The 18,463-nt window shown below is 26.0% G+C and overlaps 2 protein-coding genes across 4 annotated transcripts; one reads left to right on the top strand and one right to left on the bottom strand.

The window, feature by feature from the left end:
* Nucleotides 1-212: 212 nt before the first annotated feature.
* Nucleotides 213-18,367, bottom strand: LOC126907700 (microsomal glutathione S-transferase 1-like). Of its 3 annotated transcripts, XM_050689184.1 has the most exons (4): nucleotides 3,426-3,587; nucleotides 2,850-2,995; nucleotides 2,170-2,252; nucleotides 213-720 (listed from the first exon to the last, which is right to left on the bottom strand). In XM_050689184.1, exons 2-4 carry the CDS (start codon nucleotides 2,970-2,972, stop codon nucleotides 477-479), a joined length of 450 nt encoding a protein of 149 aa, XP_050545141.1. In that variant the 5' UTR covers nucleotides 2,973-2,995; nucleotides 3,426-3,587; the 3' UTR covers nucleotides 213-476. The 3 variants fall into 3 exon arrangements, with proteins under 3 accessions (XP_050545141.1, XP_050545144.1, XP_050545143.1); XM_050689187.1 differs by lacking the exons at nucleotides 2,170-2,252; nucleotides 2,850-2,995; nucleotides 3,426-3,587 and adding exons at nucleotides 13,429-13,511; nucleotides 18,255-18,367; XM_050689186.1 differs by lacking the exons at nucleotides 2,850-2,995; nucleotides 3,426-3,587 and adding an exon at nucleotides 18,255-18,367.
* LOC126907697 (alpha-crystallin A chain-like) lies at nucleotides 5,586-7,241 on the top strand. Its single transcript, XM_050689181.1, has 3 exons — nucleotides 5,586-5,772; nucleotides 5,996-6,436; nucleotides 6,517-7,241. The coding sequence occupies exons 2-3, from the start codon at nucleotides 5,996-5,998 to the stop codon at nucleotides 6,628-6,630; spliced, it is 555 nt and encodes a 184-aa protein (XP_050545138.1). The 5' UTR covers nucleotides 5,586-5,772; the 3' UTR covers nucleotides 6,631-7,241.
* Nucleotides 18,368-18,463: the final 96 nt, after the last annotated feature.

Genomic DNA, 18,463 nt, shown 5'->3' with positions numbered 1-18,463 from the left:
GATAATTTTATTTAATAGGAAATTAAAAATTGGTATTAAATTAAAATTTACTAGAAAATATCAAATGTAATAATTAAATGTTGTANATTTACTAGAAAATATCAAATGTAATAATTAAATGTTGTATTCCTAAAGTAGTCATTTTTTTTTAGTCAATACTAAAAACATTAAAATATAAAAAATAATTTAATGTTTAAAAAAATATCTATAAATCCCTTCATGTTTTTTTATTCAAAAACACCAATAAAAATTATAATAAAATTAAATAATTTAAAAAGTAATTAAACTAAAATATGACTATAAAATAGTTATTTTCACTGAACTTATAAACATTATATCATCAAAAATAAATAAATAAATACATATTGGAGATATTTTTAAAAATATAAAAATAATAGAAAATTGACTCAATATTTTAGTGAATAATTTTTCCAAAAAACTTAATATTATGTTTTATTTAGATATTTGTGTATATTTTAAATGAAATATAAAATTGTTTGAACAGCCATATAAATAGTTACTCCAAATCCCATAGAAAATGCAATAGCTCTAGAAGGTTGAGGTAAAACGATTACTGCATAACAAATTGTATGAAAAATTCGACTAGCCACAAAGAGACGAATCAAATTTGTAGCCAGGAATATGCTAGGATTTGTCAGTAAATATCCAAAACAAGCTATAACAAAAAATGGAATATTCTCCAAGTCATTTAAATGTGCCCTAAAAATAAAAATAAGAATCAGTCATATATAAGGTAAAATAAAAATTAGATATGATGGTATGAATATTAATAATCATAACACAATACTATTTGTCTATAGTTCTATATTTGTCACTTTCCACTTTCAACACTTTATACTTAAAGTGAATTTGTAATTACTGCAATGTACTTAATTCTCACTCGCCTTCTTTTTAAATAGAAGGATAACATTTTCAAAAAATTTATCGAAATCAATAAATAAAAAAATAAAAAACTTCCAATACCCAATACTGAAAAATAATTCAAAATAGATGTTTTCTTTTTCTTTTTTTTTTTTAATTATTTAACGGCAATTTACAGGAATAATATTATGGTAACCTAAATATATAACATAATATAACAAAAAAAAGAGAAAAAAAAAATGTACATGCATATATGTAAAACATAGAGTAAGAAACTATGACAACAAAATAATGATGACAATAAATTAAGATTTATAAGATAAATATAATATATAATTATTATAAGACAGTTAAATTTTTATAAAAGTAAATGTGACCAAAAAACTAAGTATTATTGAGAGAGCGTAGCATTCTGTGTATTGGATTATTATTATTATAGGAGGTATGATGAGAAGGAACATGAAAGGGAAAGTGATTTCTAGTGGGATAGGATGGAACACGAAAGGATATAGAAGACAAAAGGTCTGGTGCATCAATTAGACCATTAAGGAGAGCATCGATAAATGAACGGTCTGCATCAAATTGTCTGGAACTAAGAGTAGGGATATTAAGTGCCGAACGAATAATGGAGTAATCATGAGGGGGGTAATTTTGAGTAAATAAGCGGTGTAAGATAAAAAGCGATTTTGTACTCTTTCAACACGGAGTTGATCTTTAGCTAAATAAGGATGCCACACAACCACTCCGTATTCTAAAATAGAGCGAACAAGTGAAAAAAAGAGGGAACGTAAACAATGTGGAGAAGTAAAGAGGTCAGTATGTCGTTTTAAAAATCCTAAAACTTTTAAGGCTTTGCCTACTATAAAGTTAATATGAACGTCAAAAGATAGCGAAGGAGTCAGGTGGAATCCCAGGTCAGTTACTTGAAATATACGTTCTAGATGTTAGTTAGAGCATAAAAGTTTAGCTAAACTAGAGAGTTCTAGTTTCCTATTTTGGAAATTTGTAATGAATGAGAAGTAAAGAGAAGATAATCAAAATTTTTACCCACTTTCCTTTGATATTTGACATATAATCAATTTTTTTTTTATTAAGTGAAGAAAACCAGAAAAAACTCACAAGATGTTTTTTGAGTTGAGTTTTTCTTAATAACCATAGTTATAGTTAATGCCATGTCAAAATACTTTCCCAAATTACCCAACTATTTCACAATTTCAAAGGAATTTTCATATTAATAGACTCTTACAAAGTTTATAATATAATATTATAATCAAAACATTTATTTACCTTCTTACTCTTTCTATATCAACATCATCATACTTAACTTTTGAATTCTTTAACGTATTTATATCTTCAGGATTTGAAAAAATCTAAAATATGATAATAAATAAAAAATAATATACATATATTAGTTAAAAAAATTTCTGTAGTATTACATTTTATTGTTGAACTGAAAAATAAAAATAATAATGATCAGTAATACATACAATACAATAATATCAAATAATAATAATGATCAGTTTTACAGCTTTCTATTTCCCAAACTTAACATACTACAGAGGGTGGTGGCCTTCTGTAGCGTGTTAATGAGTCAAAGATGGTTCTTAGCTAGGCCAATGATGGACAGGACAAGTATTATGACCAGCTTTCATCAGAGACCAGACACTACCAATAAATAAATCTTGTTGGAACCCTGAGGATTGTACCTGGGTCTACATGCACCAAAACATACTTTTTACCTACTAAGTCAGGCTGACTAATATATCAAATATAACATAAAATCTATAGTCAAATATGTAAATATGTATTGATACATTAATACTATTAATCAATGAATAATATCTTAAAATAAGGATTAACAAAAATATTCTAATTACCCTCAACACTCATGTAATTGATTATTTTTGTATACCCAAACGTTTGAAATTAATTGTATGATATTTAAAGCAATATAATTAAATTTTCACCTTTTTTATCATCCTTTGTCTAGCAGTAAGTAAAGCCATAAATAAAACTTTTAACACCAAAAGAGCAGAGTAGAAAATGTAAGTTTTAAACAATTGTTCATCAACTTGAATGCTGACTAACATGTTTGAATTTTTCTTGATAATGTCTAAATATTAATACAATTTGGATAAATGGAGCTATTTATGCCAAATAAATATATAAATCTTTAATAAACATAAACATAAAAAATAAACCAAAGAAAATAAATCAACTTTTCTGAAAATGAAGAAGTTTAAAAAATACTATGTCTTAATATGTAGTAATTAATTTTGGAAGTGAACTCTATCCATATTATATTTTAAGTACAACTGAATACATTCACCTAAATGAATATTCAATCAATGACATAATAGTTCTGTAAGAGAATATTTTGATTTTTAATTTTTATGTATTTTATAATTAAAGAGTTTACTATTTTAAACTTGAAATAATGCATTATTATAATATAATTATGCATTATTTTTGTATTTTTTATATATTATATAAAAAATAATAATTATTACATATGATATAATAATATAATTTAAAACACTCACATATATAAATATTCACTTATTGACAAAAAATTTAACTAAACAGTTCGTACGATGATGTATCATTGATATTTTATTAACAAAATCGACATTAATTGACGCTTGCAATGTTTTTTCGAGGTTGTATGTAAATATTGTTTACATAAACAATTCAAGGTTAATAGATAATTACTCATAAATCTTGTAAACAATTATTTTGAATATATATATTACGTTTTTTCAATGGTTCAAAAAGTTGTTTCGATGATAAGACATAACGTGGTAAATTCAAAAAGGATGATTGTATTTTTGAGTTGGTAGATTTTGTAATTTTTAATAATTATTACTTAAAAAACTACCTAAATTATATTATTAATTATAAATAATACAATTTACACACTTAGAGTGGTGAATTAAAATTTATAATTCCAACAATTTTGACCGTGACTTTTTTTTTATTATTCAATTTAAGATATTGATAATAAAATTATTATCCGCAACCCAATAATATAATTATTAGTTTTGTGAATTTTGTTTAGTGTTACAGAAGTTACCTTGAAGTAGCTATTACTCCGATAATAGTAACCAATTCTAATAGTCAAAGTAATTTTAAAGTATCAAATATTTTGATTTACAATAAAGAAAAATATAATAAAAACAAGTTAAAAAGAATATTCTCATTTTTTAGCTTCGATGCGAAACTGAGAGGGTATTAATTTTACTATGATGTGTTTATTTATTTATTTATTTTTTTGTGTCTGTTACCACTTTTTCTCAGCTCTCACCGATCGATTTTTTTCAACAACACGTCAAAAGATCACAAATCGCATCTAGTCGAAGAATTTAGCCCCAAAAATTGAAAAAAATTCCCTTGTTCCTCGTAAATGGGGAACATTTCCAAAAAAATTACAAATTTAAAAATCGCTAATATAATTTTTTTTTACACGAGGTATTTACCTATCATTTGATATATTTTTTTTTATAAATCTGACCCTTTACCAACCCACAGGGGGGATTCAAAATGACAACTTTTTCAACTTAACTTTTGAAAGTGTTCCGGAAAGTCTGACACTTTTATATAATATAAATATATATTATATCTTAAATTAAAGCTAATGTAATATACTTTATCATAGGAAAAAATTAATTTCGGACTTTATTTTGTCTTCACAGTGAAAATGGCTACCGAATGCAATTTTTGTGTGAAAATTATGGATTTTATATTTTACATTTTTAACTTTATAATGCTATAACTTATTGAAAAGTGTATGGATCAACACAATTTTTTTATGAGAAATAATATTTTTTAATAATCCCTTTTTCATTCGATATACTTTATCTTAATCAGGATATTAGTAAGGAAATAGCAGATTATGTAGCTTTTAGAATAATCCACCAATTTTTGAAAATTTAACACTACCTAAAGATTTGCATCGAAGCGCATTTTTTTATAGTGATTTTAATCACTGTCATATATTATTATACTTGATCCAACTGTGCCACGTCACCACTATGCCGCGACTATACTGTGCTTATTACTATCTTAAAATAAAGATAGTAATTAAAATATATATTTTATAATAAAATTGTGGCAGTATTTTACCCCTCCAACCTCCCCCTGAAGACAAATTTGAATATACGCCACTGATTATGATTATTTAAATCAATATTTAATTAATTACGTTGCATGTCAGATAAAACCACCAGAACTTCATTATTTTCAATAAAATTTAAGCTATGTATGAAAAATCCTTTAATATTTTACCTAATTAATATTTCATATAATTAAATACATTATATTAACATATTTTTGTACACAAATTCGTTCTTTAATATAGTTATTGCAATTGAAAATTTGCACCACTATAAAATTTAAACATAACATTTATAACGTACATTTCTAAAAGGTTCTAGAAATGGTTCTATTCTCGAAAAAGATTATTACGATATTTTTACAACACTAATTATGACTACTTTTTGTATTAATTATTAAATTAAATTTTATTATTTTCATATTTAATAACAAGTATCTGTTAATTATTAATCGTAAAACTTTGCATTTTTTACTTAATTTAATAACATTTAAAAATACAATTCTAGAATGTTCTAGATTTGGACATTTTAAGAATCACTGGATTCTCGAATTTTCGTTGATAAATAAAAGCGCGGCAATTCAATTCGGCCGTAGCTTATTCTCTTGTCTTACAAATACAGAATACCTAAGTTAATTGTGCTTTTTAGCTTTCATTAAATTTTCACAGTAAGAAATATTTTGTATTAGTGAAATAAATATTTGAGTTACTTGCATTTTTCGTTATTCAATCAAAAAACGTAACGTTTTTGTTTGTCAGTTGTACTAAAGAAATATAAGGTATGTACCAATATTTTAATTTCCATTATGTTAATATTTATACTAAGAACAAATATTAGTTTTAAAATTTACAATTATTTTATATTATCCTAAGAAATGTATTTTTTTACATTTTAAATAGGTTTTAGTTTTAATGTACTGATGAATTGTAATTAAATTTTTCACTTATTACTACAATAATTCCGGTCGAAAATAATTTGGTATTATAATTTATTTTGTTTAGATGTCTTTATTGCCATATTTATTGGAAGAATTTTCTCGTCCCACCTTATATGACCAGTACTTTGGCTTAGGACTTTTGGACGATGATATTGTTGTTCCACGGCATTCTCTTCAACATGCAGTCCCTTCCATGACCAGAAGATATCATTCCCCATGGCGTCTAGTGGCTGCACCCGACAGTGGTCTGTCACGTATTCAAAATGACAAAAATGGGTTCAAAGTGAATTTGGATGTTCAACAGTTCAAACCAGATGAAGTGAATGTCAAAGTGGTTGATGATTATGTGGTCATCGATGGCAAACACGAAGAACGAAGTGACGAACATGGTTTCATATCTCGTCAATTTACAAGGCGTTATAAAATTCCAGAATATGTCGACCCTAATGCTATAACTTCCACATTGTCTTCTGATGGTGTTCTCAGCATTGGTGCACCAAAAAAAGTGAGATATAAATTGAAATGAATTACTTTAATTAAATTAACTTTGTTATAAACGCTATTAATTAATTGTATATTTTATAGACAATTGAAAACAACAAGGAGGAAAGATCAATTCCAATAGTCCATACTAATCAACCAAGCATCAAAATTTCTGACAAAAATGAGAAAGATTGTTCTGAAAAAATGGAATCTTAAATTTTTATTCTGCTTAAATTTAATTGCTATGATTTTAGACTGATGTAATCCTATTTAGATTTTTATCAATATCTAAAATAACTAAATTTTATTATCATATTTTTTAAAAAAAATATAATAATTATGTAACTTCTAACATTAATCATAATAAACAATAATAAATTACAATTTATATTTTAATAAAATAAATGTATAATTAGGAGCAAAATATTTTTTATGTTTTTACTCTCTAATGACTATAAACATTCTCTTTTGATTATATAATATTGTTCTGTTGGTCCATTTTTAATGGTAATAAACAAATTTTATTTATGTAGAATAGTATTTTAGTTTGTATAATTAGTTAGGTATTGGTTTTATCATTTTTGTTAAACATCAAGAAGGAAAAATCAATTCCATTAGTCCATGCATATCATTCAAGCATCAAAGTGTCTGACAATAAATGGAACCATATTTTTAAATTTATGACATTTTTGAACTTCAAATGTTATCTATTAGACTGATATTTAGATTACCTCATTATTTATTTATTCATTTTTATTAGATTTTCTTTTATTTAAAGAAATATTGTAATTTTATAACATTAAAATAAACATACATTTTAAATATTATGTTCGTTTCTTTTTAATTAGTATAATTTTTTTTTATCATACATAAATTATATAGAGTGTTCACTAAGTAAGGAAACGATTGGGTTGGTAACCTGGGGATTTATTTTTGAATCGTCCATTCTCGAACATGTTCAGATTGTGTTTTATATAGGTTTATATGGCGAACGTTGTTCACGAACAGGTTTGGAACGTATGAAATATCGGACGAACGACTGTTTAGAACAATAGAAAGGTTTGACCCTCATACTTACCTTTTAGGTAAACATATTTACTTAAAATACATTTTTAAATTAACATCGTATTTAATTAATTAAATTTATTAAACAAATCAATTATTCGTAGAAGTAGCTATACTCGGAAATAGAGGAGCTAAGCCCCCCATTTTTAATTACATCACCTAATTGACTTAGGGACATTAAAAAAAAATATTTAATATATATTTTTATTTATAAAATATATTTATTATAATAAATATTATTTTAATTAATTCTGTTGTTATACAAAACATAAATTAGTTTAAAAAAATTATTTAAATTTACAAACAAAAATTTTTAGTTAAATAATAAAAATTATTTTAAATAGTATTATTATTTATATATAATATACAATTCTTAAACTATATCAACCACTAGTTGATCATTAAATTTTATTATACCAATATTTTAATTTCCATTATGTTAATATTTATACTAAGAACAAATATTAGTTTTAAAATTTACAATTATTTTATATTATCCTAAGAAATGTATTTTTTTACATTTTAAATAGGTTTTAGTTTTAATGTACTGATGAATTGTAATTAAATTTTTCACTTATTACTACAATAATTCCGGTCGAAAATAATTTGGTATTATAATTTATTTTGTTTAGATGTCTTTATTGCCATATTTATTGGAAGAATTTTCTCGTCCCACCTTATATGACCAGTACTTTGGCTTAGGACTTTTGGACGATGATATTGTTGTTCCACGGCATTCTCTTCAACATGCAGTCCCTTCCATGACCAGAAGATATCATTCCCCATGGCGTCTAGTGGCTGCACCCGACAGTGGTCTGTCACGTATTCAAAATGACAAAAATGGGTTCAAAGTGAATTTGGATGTTCAACAGTTCAAACCAGATGAAGTGAATGTCAAAGTGGTTGATGATTATGTGGTCATCGATGGCAAACACGAAGAACGAAGTGACGAACATGGTTTCATATCTCGTCAATTTACAAGGCGTTACAAAATTCCAGAAAATGTTGANACTTAATCTTCATTTAGTAGGTATAGTGAAAAGGTTGTTGTGCTGGTGGTTGACGAGGAGCCACCCTTCAATCAACTTCAGTTCAACTAGCAACTTCAGTGCTAGTTTTGAGCTAAACCATGCTGACGGGTCTAAACTCTACCTCTTTAGTAGTTCACTAATTTGAGGGATTGGGGCTGACCAGTGTATCCAACGGGAGGACTCGAGAAGAGCTAAAAACGACGAACTCGTCTTCAAAGAACATTTTTTTTTTAATTTGTGTACGACTTTTTGTGTCTACGTCGGGGCACTACCGACGTACGATATAACATAAGTATATATTTGAATTACTTAATAAAATATAAACTAAATTAATGAATGTAGAAGATCGTATAGTTGTTTAGCCTCTATTGAACCGCTTCCAGTAAGCCTTTGTGTCCCGGTTGATTGCTGTATGTTTTTTTTATATTGGTCTTTAGGTCCGACCAATCCTAACCAAATATAATATATTTTAAATGTTGTAAATATTTTGCAAACATTTTCTTCAAAATTTTGAAAAATACCTATAATTTAAAATGAATACTTTAAGCCTCGGGTTAGATTTTATGGAAAAAAGAAAGGAAACAGGGAATTGGAATTACTATGTGGTACATAGAACGTAAAAACCTTACGTACAAACCAGTAGCGACTTTTTATTTAGTAAGAGAAATAGAAAAATATAAGATGAAATGTGTGGCTTTACAAGAAATTAGGTGGGAAGATACTGGAACGACTAAAGTATCCCAAACAACCATATTTAATGGTAAATGTTCACATTCTCACAAATTAGGGACCGAATTTGCTAATTTTGACTGGGTTCTATTAGTTAGGTATGAATTTAACCAATTAAGGAAATTGCCGTGCAGACCAAATTTTTGAAGTTTGAATATAAGCAAGTTATGGTTTACTCTGTCGAAAGCTTTACTAAAATCAGTATAAAAGGTATCAATTTGACTTTCGTTTTCACTAGATGAGATTAAATCAGTGTGATAAATGAGTAAATTTGTGAAAACTGATTTATTAGGTCGATAACCATGTAGATTAGGACAGATATAATTGGACAATAATTTAGATAGTTTTTTAGTAATAATATATTCAAATAGTTTTGGAATAATTGACAATTTAGAAATTGGTCTATAATTATAATTAATAACATTACTTTTATCACCACTTTTAAAAATAGGGACAATATAAGATTTTTTCCAATATATTGGAAAGGTGCCCGTTGACAGAGACAAATTAAATAATGTATGAAGTGGTTTGGTAAAGATACTTTTACATTCCTTTAATATAATAGGAGGGACACCATCAGAACCCACACAACTATATGCGTTAAGCGAATGCAAAGCATCGAAGATTTCTTCTTCGCTCTTATATCATATAGATAAATTCAAATTATAATTAATATTTGTAGCGTCATAACTCATATTCATAGTATTATGTGAGTGAGGGAGCGAGTATATACTAGAAAAAAATTGAGCAAATAATTGAGCAGACTCATCGAAACTACTGGCAGACTGCCAGTGGCAGTAATATTATTATAAAACATATTTTCCGGAATAGGAGTCTTATTAGATTTAAGCCTATTAATGTGATTCTAAAATGGTTTAATATTAGACAAAATGTTACTTTCTAATCTAAAAATATAATTAGAGTTACAATGTAAAGTCAATATTTTACATTCTCTACAAAGGTTCGAAAACTCAATATAATCATATTGTGATGCACCAATTTTAAATTTTTTATGAGCTATTTTTTTTTAATTGACAAGTAGTCAATTTAAAACCCAACCCAACCAGTAAATATTAATAAATATAATTCTATCTCTTTTACCAAAAAAAAGATCCTTTAGTTTTCAATTATAAAATTAATAATATTATCCGAGTGGAGTCAATAAGAGATTTGAGTGTTCTTTTTTCATGCAATAAGTCGTTTTATTCTAACACTTATATAGTTATTAATAAAGCATTTAAAATGCTAGATTTTATATTAAGAAACACTAGAGAATTTAAAAATATTCAAGCTCTAAAAACACTTTATTGCTCCCTGGTTAGATCTAATTTAGAATTTGGATCATTAATATGGGGTCAGGATTCGACCGATCAACTTGTTGAAAATGTTCGATATAAATTTTTAAAATTAATTGCTTTCCGCTTAAATTTACCGATCTCTAGAAACTCAATGTCATTAGTAGCAGATTCTATTTATATTCAGCCATGTGAGGTTAAACGTAAAATGTCCGATATCTTATTTATTTATGATCTTCTAAATAACAATATTGACTGTCCCGAATTATTAAGTAAGATCGGTATTTTAACTCATAATTATTCAATTAGAAACTCATATTTATTTTTTGTGCCTTTTTTAAAAAAAAAAATTTGTACCGATTATATTTTTCCCAGAGCGCTTACGCTATGCAACCGTATTTGTAATGATGTTGATTTTTTTTTTATGACTCGTGATCTTATCAGAATAAAAGCTTTGTCTTTTTTCAATTTAAAGCTATTATTATATTATTATTGTTATTATTATTATTATTACCTATGACACGGCACCGCCTTTTGCTCTAGGCTGGCGCTCACCCGTGTCTCTCTCGATATCAGCCGTCCAGCTATTAATATGACAATCGGTTGTCATCGGTCGTCTCCCCGCCCTTGACACTGAGATAAGGCCGCCGCCGAATATGGATTACCGATATTGCTTTCTGTTTCGTTTTCGACGTACACCTAACTGGTTGCTCGACTCCGTTTTTGCGCCCTCTGTTTACCTTTCTGCCTTTTTGGTCTGTTTTATTGTACAACGTTTAGCGTCGGTTATACCGGGACCTTGACTTATCTTACACCATTAGGATACTACAGTGCGGTGTAACTAGTGTTGGCGTTATATCGGGACCGCCAGTGCGATCTATATCAATATATATAGATATTTATATATAATACTATTTACTCGTCAGTGCGGCTTTGCATTAGTTTACCTTCTGGTTTAATTTATTCACCAGTGCGACTTTACCGTAGTCTTATTTTGTGTTTTACTACGAATCGACTGTGCGGTCAACCTTTTCTTTTTGGATTACGTATTACCTATTTTCGTATGTTTAGATTATTATTATATCTCTTTTGTAAAAGGGCATGTCCCGTAAAATATATTAAATTTGTTTATAATTAACAACAAATTATTATATAAAAAGTTTTGTGTCAAGTCCTTCAATTTTTATACACGTTTGCCATACAATTAATATCTACTTTATAATTTTTTAGAGTTTCTCTGTAAAAATTACAATACAATTAAGTATTTAGTAATTTTTACATTAAATATCAATTCTATACTATATTTAATTCTCCGAAAAAAATTAAATACATGTTTGTCATAAATTATTAAATATCTATCTCATACTAATTTAATTGCTACAATTAATATTTATTCATATATCACTTATTATTACCAAGGCTTAAAACCGGTTATCAGTTATAACCGAAAACCGGTAAAAAACCTTTTTTTTTTTGAGAACCGGAACCTCTTGAGGGTTTTTTTTTTTNTTCTCTGTAAAAATTACAATACTAAATTATTAAAATTCAATTTCATACCATATTTAATTGATATAATAAATATTTATACATATATTACACTTATAAATCATAAAACTTGTAATCAGGATATATATAAGGAAATAGAAGATTTTGTAGCTTTTGCAATAATCCACCAATTTCTTATAATTAAACACTTTCTACAGTATTGCAACGAAGCGTTTAATATAATAGTGATTTTAATCACTGTCAGATATCATTATACTTGACCCAACTAAACCACGTCCACACTGTACCACGATCCCACTGTACTGGTTTTATTTAGTCAATACTTAAAACTTAAAAATAAAAAAACAATTTAATGTTAAAAAAAACATCTATAAAAATTATAATAATAAAATAATTAAAGATTTTTAAAAAATATAAAAATAATAGAAAATTGACTGAATATTTCAGTGAATAATTTTTCAAAAAAAAATCACAATATAATGTTTTATTTTGATATTTGTATAAGTTTTAAACGAAATATAAAATTGTTTGAACAACCATGTAAATAGTTACTCCCAATCCCATAGAAAATGCAATAGCTCTAGAAGGTTGAGGTAAAACGATTACTGCATAACAAATTGTATGAAAAATTCGACTAGCTACAAAGAGACGAATCAAATTTGTAGCCAGGAATATGCTAGGATTTGTCAGTAAATATCCAAAACAAGCTATAACAAAAAATGGAATATTCTCCAAGTCATTTAAATGTGCCCTAAAAATAAAAATAAGAATCAGTCATATATAAGGTAAAATAAAAATTAGATATGATGGTATGAATATTAATAATCATAACACAATACTATTTGTCTATAGTTCTATATTTGTCACTTTCCACATTCAACACTTTATACTTAAAGTGAATTTGTAATTACTGCAATGTACTTAATTCTCACCCGCCTTCTTTTTAAATAGAAGGATAACATTTTCAAAAAATTTATCGAAATCAATAAATAAAAAAATAAAAAACTTCCAATACCCAATACTGAAAAATAATTCAAAATAGATGTTAGTTAGAGCATAAAAGTTTAGCTAAACTAGAGAGTTCTAGTTTCCTATTCTGGAAATTTGTAATGAATGAGAAGTAAAGAGAAGATAATCAAAATTTTTACCCACTTTCCTTTGATATTTGACATATAATCAATTTTTTTTTTATTAAGTGAAGAAAACCAGAAAAAACTCACAAGATGTTTTTTGAGTTGAGTTTTTCTTAATAACCATAGTTATAGTTAATGCCATGTCAAAATACTTTCCCAAATTACCCAACTATTTCACAATTTCAAAGGAATTTTCATATTAATAGACTCTTACAAAGTTTATAATATAATATTATAATCAAAACATTTATTTACCTTCTTACTCTTTCTATATCAACATCATCAAACTGAATTTTTGAATTCTTTATCAACTTTAAATCTTCAGGATTTGAAGCAAACTAAAATATAATAACAACATTTATTTTCATATTTATATAATATATTTTTATTTAATAAAAAATAATAGAAATTTATTAACTTAAACTTTTTTTTAATTTAATATTATATTTTTGAACTGAACAAAAGTGTAGTTTCAAGAAGTGGTTATGGGGGCCTAAATCTCTTTAGTTTTCAAATACTAATGTTTATGATGTAATACTGATATAATTACACTTTTGAAATGTGAAGAGAATATTCATTTCAGATCATTTCTTTATATTTATTTACTTTAATATTGAATTATTCATTACTTGAAACTTGAAAATAATGAATAATTATTATATATCTGTGTATAATCTTATTTTATAATAGATCAAGGAAAAAACATTTTCCTGAGAAAATTAACCAGTGTGCTCTGATTTTCTAATTTTTTTTTTTCAACAAAAGTACTCTGTCACCAAACTGGGAAAATTATTGAATAAGGTAGAAACATTTTTGCCGCTTAATGACATGAAAACAATTTTCTTCAATCCGCAACATTACCACGGTGTTCTACTCGTGTTAAAGAAGCGCCAAAAATCCGAAAATGCGAAATACGACCAAAATTTTAGCCACTACAAGAGTTTGAAATTCATCAAAATTAACCAAAAATAACAATTATTCTGTATGCTATTACATGTGCACATATTATTATACAGAATGATTTTTTTTATCATAACACATTCAATTACTTACAGAATAAATATATATAAACATTTTTTTTTTTTTTTTTTTTTTTTAGTTACACATTATTCTTGAATTATTAACTGTGTAATACTTTTTAAGTTCATCCCTTATGCCTTCTAAGGGTGTCAACTTTGTTTTTTTAAATGGAAACATATATTTTTAATTTAATAAAATGTTTGGATTTTTAATTCAATAGTAAATGGCATTTGAATTTTTAGTATAACTTTATTTGTTTATTAGATATAAACATTTAAAGTTTCAAATTTTTGAATTAATATACAGGTATAGTACACAAGGTATTAAAAATACAGGTAGCTAATTGGTTTTTTATGACATCAATATTCGCAGGTACACAGCATTGTTATTATCAATGGTAGTAAGGCACATTGTTGCTAGTTCATAAATACATTAACTGACTTACTGAACACTCTGTATAAAAAGTATATCTATTGATAGTCATAATTTATAATAAACAATCCGTGACTGTGACAGCAATGTCATAAAAATCTAATTAGCTGTCACAGTCACGCTTGGTAAAACCATTTAGCTACCTGTATTTGTAATCCCTTATGTATTATCTTATTATATAATAGAACATACATGTATAATAACTCAAAATTTGAAATTTTAAATGTTTATATCTAATAAACGAATAAAGTTATACTAAAAATTCAAATGTCATTTACTATTAAATTAAAAATATGTGTTTCCATTTAAAAATATTGATGTCATAAAAAACCAATTAGCTACCTGTATTTTTAATACCTTGTGTACTATACCTGTATATTAATTCAAAAATTTGAAACTTTAAATGTTTATATCTAATAAACAAATAAAGTTATACTAAAAATTCAAATGCCATTTACTATTGAATTAAAAATCCAAACATTTTATTAAATTAAAAATATATGTTTCCATTTAAAAAAACAAAGTTGACACCCTTAGAAGGCATAAGGGATGAACTTAAAAAGTATTACACAGTTAATAATTCAAGAATAATGTGTAACTAAAAATAACAAAAAAAAAAAAAATGTTTATATATATTTATTCTGTAAGTAATTGAATGTGTTATGATAAAAAAAATCATTCTGTATAATAGAATAAGCAAGAAAACGATTTTCTGGGAAATCATAAAAAAATTAATTCAATCCGTTCATGGTTTTTTTGTTTTTTATTATTGTTTTAATAAAATAGTCTGCCAAAACGGTATTACCCGAAAATCGAATATTCTATGATTATAAATTTATTTTTCTACGTATTAACTTTGATACGAAGCTCAGAAATTATTAATTTTACTATGTGTTTTTTTATTTTTTTTTTCTTGTGTCTATTACCACTATTTCTCAGATCTCACCGGAACGATTTCTTTCAACGATACGTCATAAGATCAAAAATTGTGTCTAGTCGAAGACATTACTATCAAAAATTGAAAAAATTTCCCTTGTTCCCCTTAAATGGGGAAAACCTCCAAAAAAATTACAAATTTAAAAATCGCTAATATAATTTTTTTTACACGAGGTATTTACCTATCATTTGATATATTTTTTTTTATAAATCTGACCCTTTACCAACCCACAGAGGGGATTCAAAATGACAACTTTTTCAACTTAACTTTTGAAAGTGTTCCGGAAAGTCTGACACTTTTATATAATATAAATATATATTATATCTTAAATTAAAGCTAATGTAATATACTTTATCATGGGAAAAAATAAATTTCGGACTTTATTTTGTCTTCACGGTGAAAATGGCTACCAAATGCTATTTTTGTGTGAAAATTCTGGATTTTATAATTTACATTTTTAATTTTATAATCCTAAACATTTTGAAAAATATATGGATCAATACAATTTTTTTAAGAAAATTATTATTTATATTCTTCTTTTATGCGATATACTTTTTTTTTTAAATCGGAATATTATCCTTTATATGTTTATATATTATAAATATATATATATATATATATATATATATATTCATATATTATTAATCATAAAACTTGTAATTACGATATAAATAAGGAAATAGGAGATCTTGAAGCTTATGGAATAATCCACCAATTTTTTAAAATTAAACACTATCTACAGATTTATCTTCAGTAACTATTAATAACAGAATAAATTAATTTTCTTTTAATTAAATCACAGGCTACACTAAACGAGTCGTCAATTAATAAAGGTAAAGACTCCCTCTCCGGAATTGAACCCTTATTTCCCGTTACCCGTTACAACCATGATATTGATATTAACTACTATCATAACATGAAACTAAAAAGTGAAAAATAAATATAGTTTAAAAAAACTAAAAAACACGCTTTTAAAGCACATCGAACTAAAAAGTTAAAAATAATTTTTAAAATTAACTTAAAACAATAATGAACGAAAAATACTAGTATTATTGTGAAAAAAAGCGTGGGTGCTTTATGCCATATTTTTTGTATATTGAGCGCCTGACGCTTTTTTTCACAATAATACTAGTATTTTTCGTTCATTATTGTTTTAAGTTAATTTTAAAAATTATTTTTAACTTTTTAGTTCGATGTGCTTTAAAAGCGTGTTTTTTAGTTTTTTTAAACTATATTTATTTTACCAAGTATTCACGACTCTCCCCCACCAATCAATCTTAATAATCCAGTATTATACTGGATTACTTTTTATGATTCAGTTGCTATAATAGCAACTGAATCATAAAAAGTTTGCCTCTCGGACCTCATCGGTTTGCTTCATAATCAGTCGTGTAACGTGTTGTCATTTTAGACCTTTGGTTTCGGCACTAACTACCGTGTTATATCTCGCTGTGTTTGTGCAGCGCCAGTCAGGCGCAACATTATGTTATCTATTTTCGTCCTATTATCTTTTATGGTTCAAGATTACAAATTGTGTTAATTATAAAAATAAATTATAATATTTTGAAAGATATTTGATATTGATGGAGGCACGAAATAAATAAATTATTATAAGGTAAATTGCAGGTGAGATTGTGCCTCACTTGCCTCACCCGGCGAGCCGCCACTGGTTGCCATTGGTTAACCTAATCTGGGTATATATCATTTAATTTGTTTGAACTTTATAATCAACTTACTGTTCAAATATACTTCATTCTATTTGAATTTTTTTTTTTTTTATGTCCACGCAGAGTTTATATTACAATTTTGCGTGTGTGCATATACATGTATATTTACATTTACATATATTTACAAATAAATGATAGTTATATACAAATTTCAAAACTGTTATTAGTATATAAGTTTGTACATACATTATCAGGACAGTACAATCTATATATATCTTATTTATGTCTTATATGATGTACAAGTCTATGAGTTTATTGTAAAAATTGGGACTTATCTGTGAATATTAACATGGCATTGTACTATGTACAACTATATTATTAATTATTGTGAATACCAAAGTCATAATTATGGAGGATATAGGCGATTACTCCATTGAACCAGCGTTTTCTATATTTTTTAAGGTCGATATCTAAGAAATTTGCCTCTAAAGATCTCTTTTTTTTATCACTTTGATTTTAAATTTTATAGTATTTTTAACACAGTAAAAAATATTAAATACCCTCCCAAATGATTTTTGAATGCGCCACAGGTAAATATTCCAGAACAGTAATATCAACTTTATACACAATACAATTTACTATTTTCTCTTTTTGAGTTATCCTGATTTTAATAATTACATTTTTAATAAATTTTTGTTACACTTATTCAGATGTGATATTTTTCTTGCAACATACATATCATGACCGGCGTAGCTGGATACTCCAACTGAAATCAGTGGCCTACTTATACTTTTTACCTACTAAGTCAGGCTGACTAATATATCAAATATAACATAAAATCTATAGTCAAATATGTAAATATGTATTGATACATTAATACTATTAATCAATGAATAATATCTTAAAATAAGGATTAACAAAAATATTCTAATTACCCTCAACACTCATGTAATTGATTATTTTTGTATACCCAAACGTTTGAAATTAATTGTATGATATTTAAAGCAATATAATTAAATTTTCACCTTTTTTATCATCCTTTGTCTAGCAGTAAGTAAAGCCATAAATAAAACTTTTAACACCAAAAGAGCAGAGTAGAAAATGTAAGTTTTAAACAATTGTTCATCAACTTGAATGCTGNAAAAGAGCCGAGTAGAAAATGTAAGTTTTAAACAATTGTTCATTAACTTGAATGCTTGCTAACATGTTTGAATTTTTCTTGATAATGTCTATA

The sequence above is a fragment of the Daktulosphaira vitifoliae genome, unplaced genomic scaffold (genome assembly GCF_025091365.1).
Source record: "Daktulosphaira vitifoliae isolate Bord-2020 unplaced genomic scaffold, ASM2509136v1 Scaffold_5, whole genome shotgun sequence".
Classification (NCBI taxonomy): Eukaryota; Metazoa; Arthropoda; class Insecta; order Hemiptera; family Phylloxeridae; genus Daktulosphaira; species Daktulosphaira vitifoliae.
The sequence above is the reverse complement of the archived record's forward strand: the minus strand, read 5'-3'. Positions and strand labels throughout refer to the sequence as shown.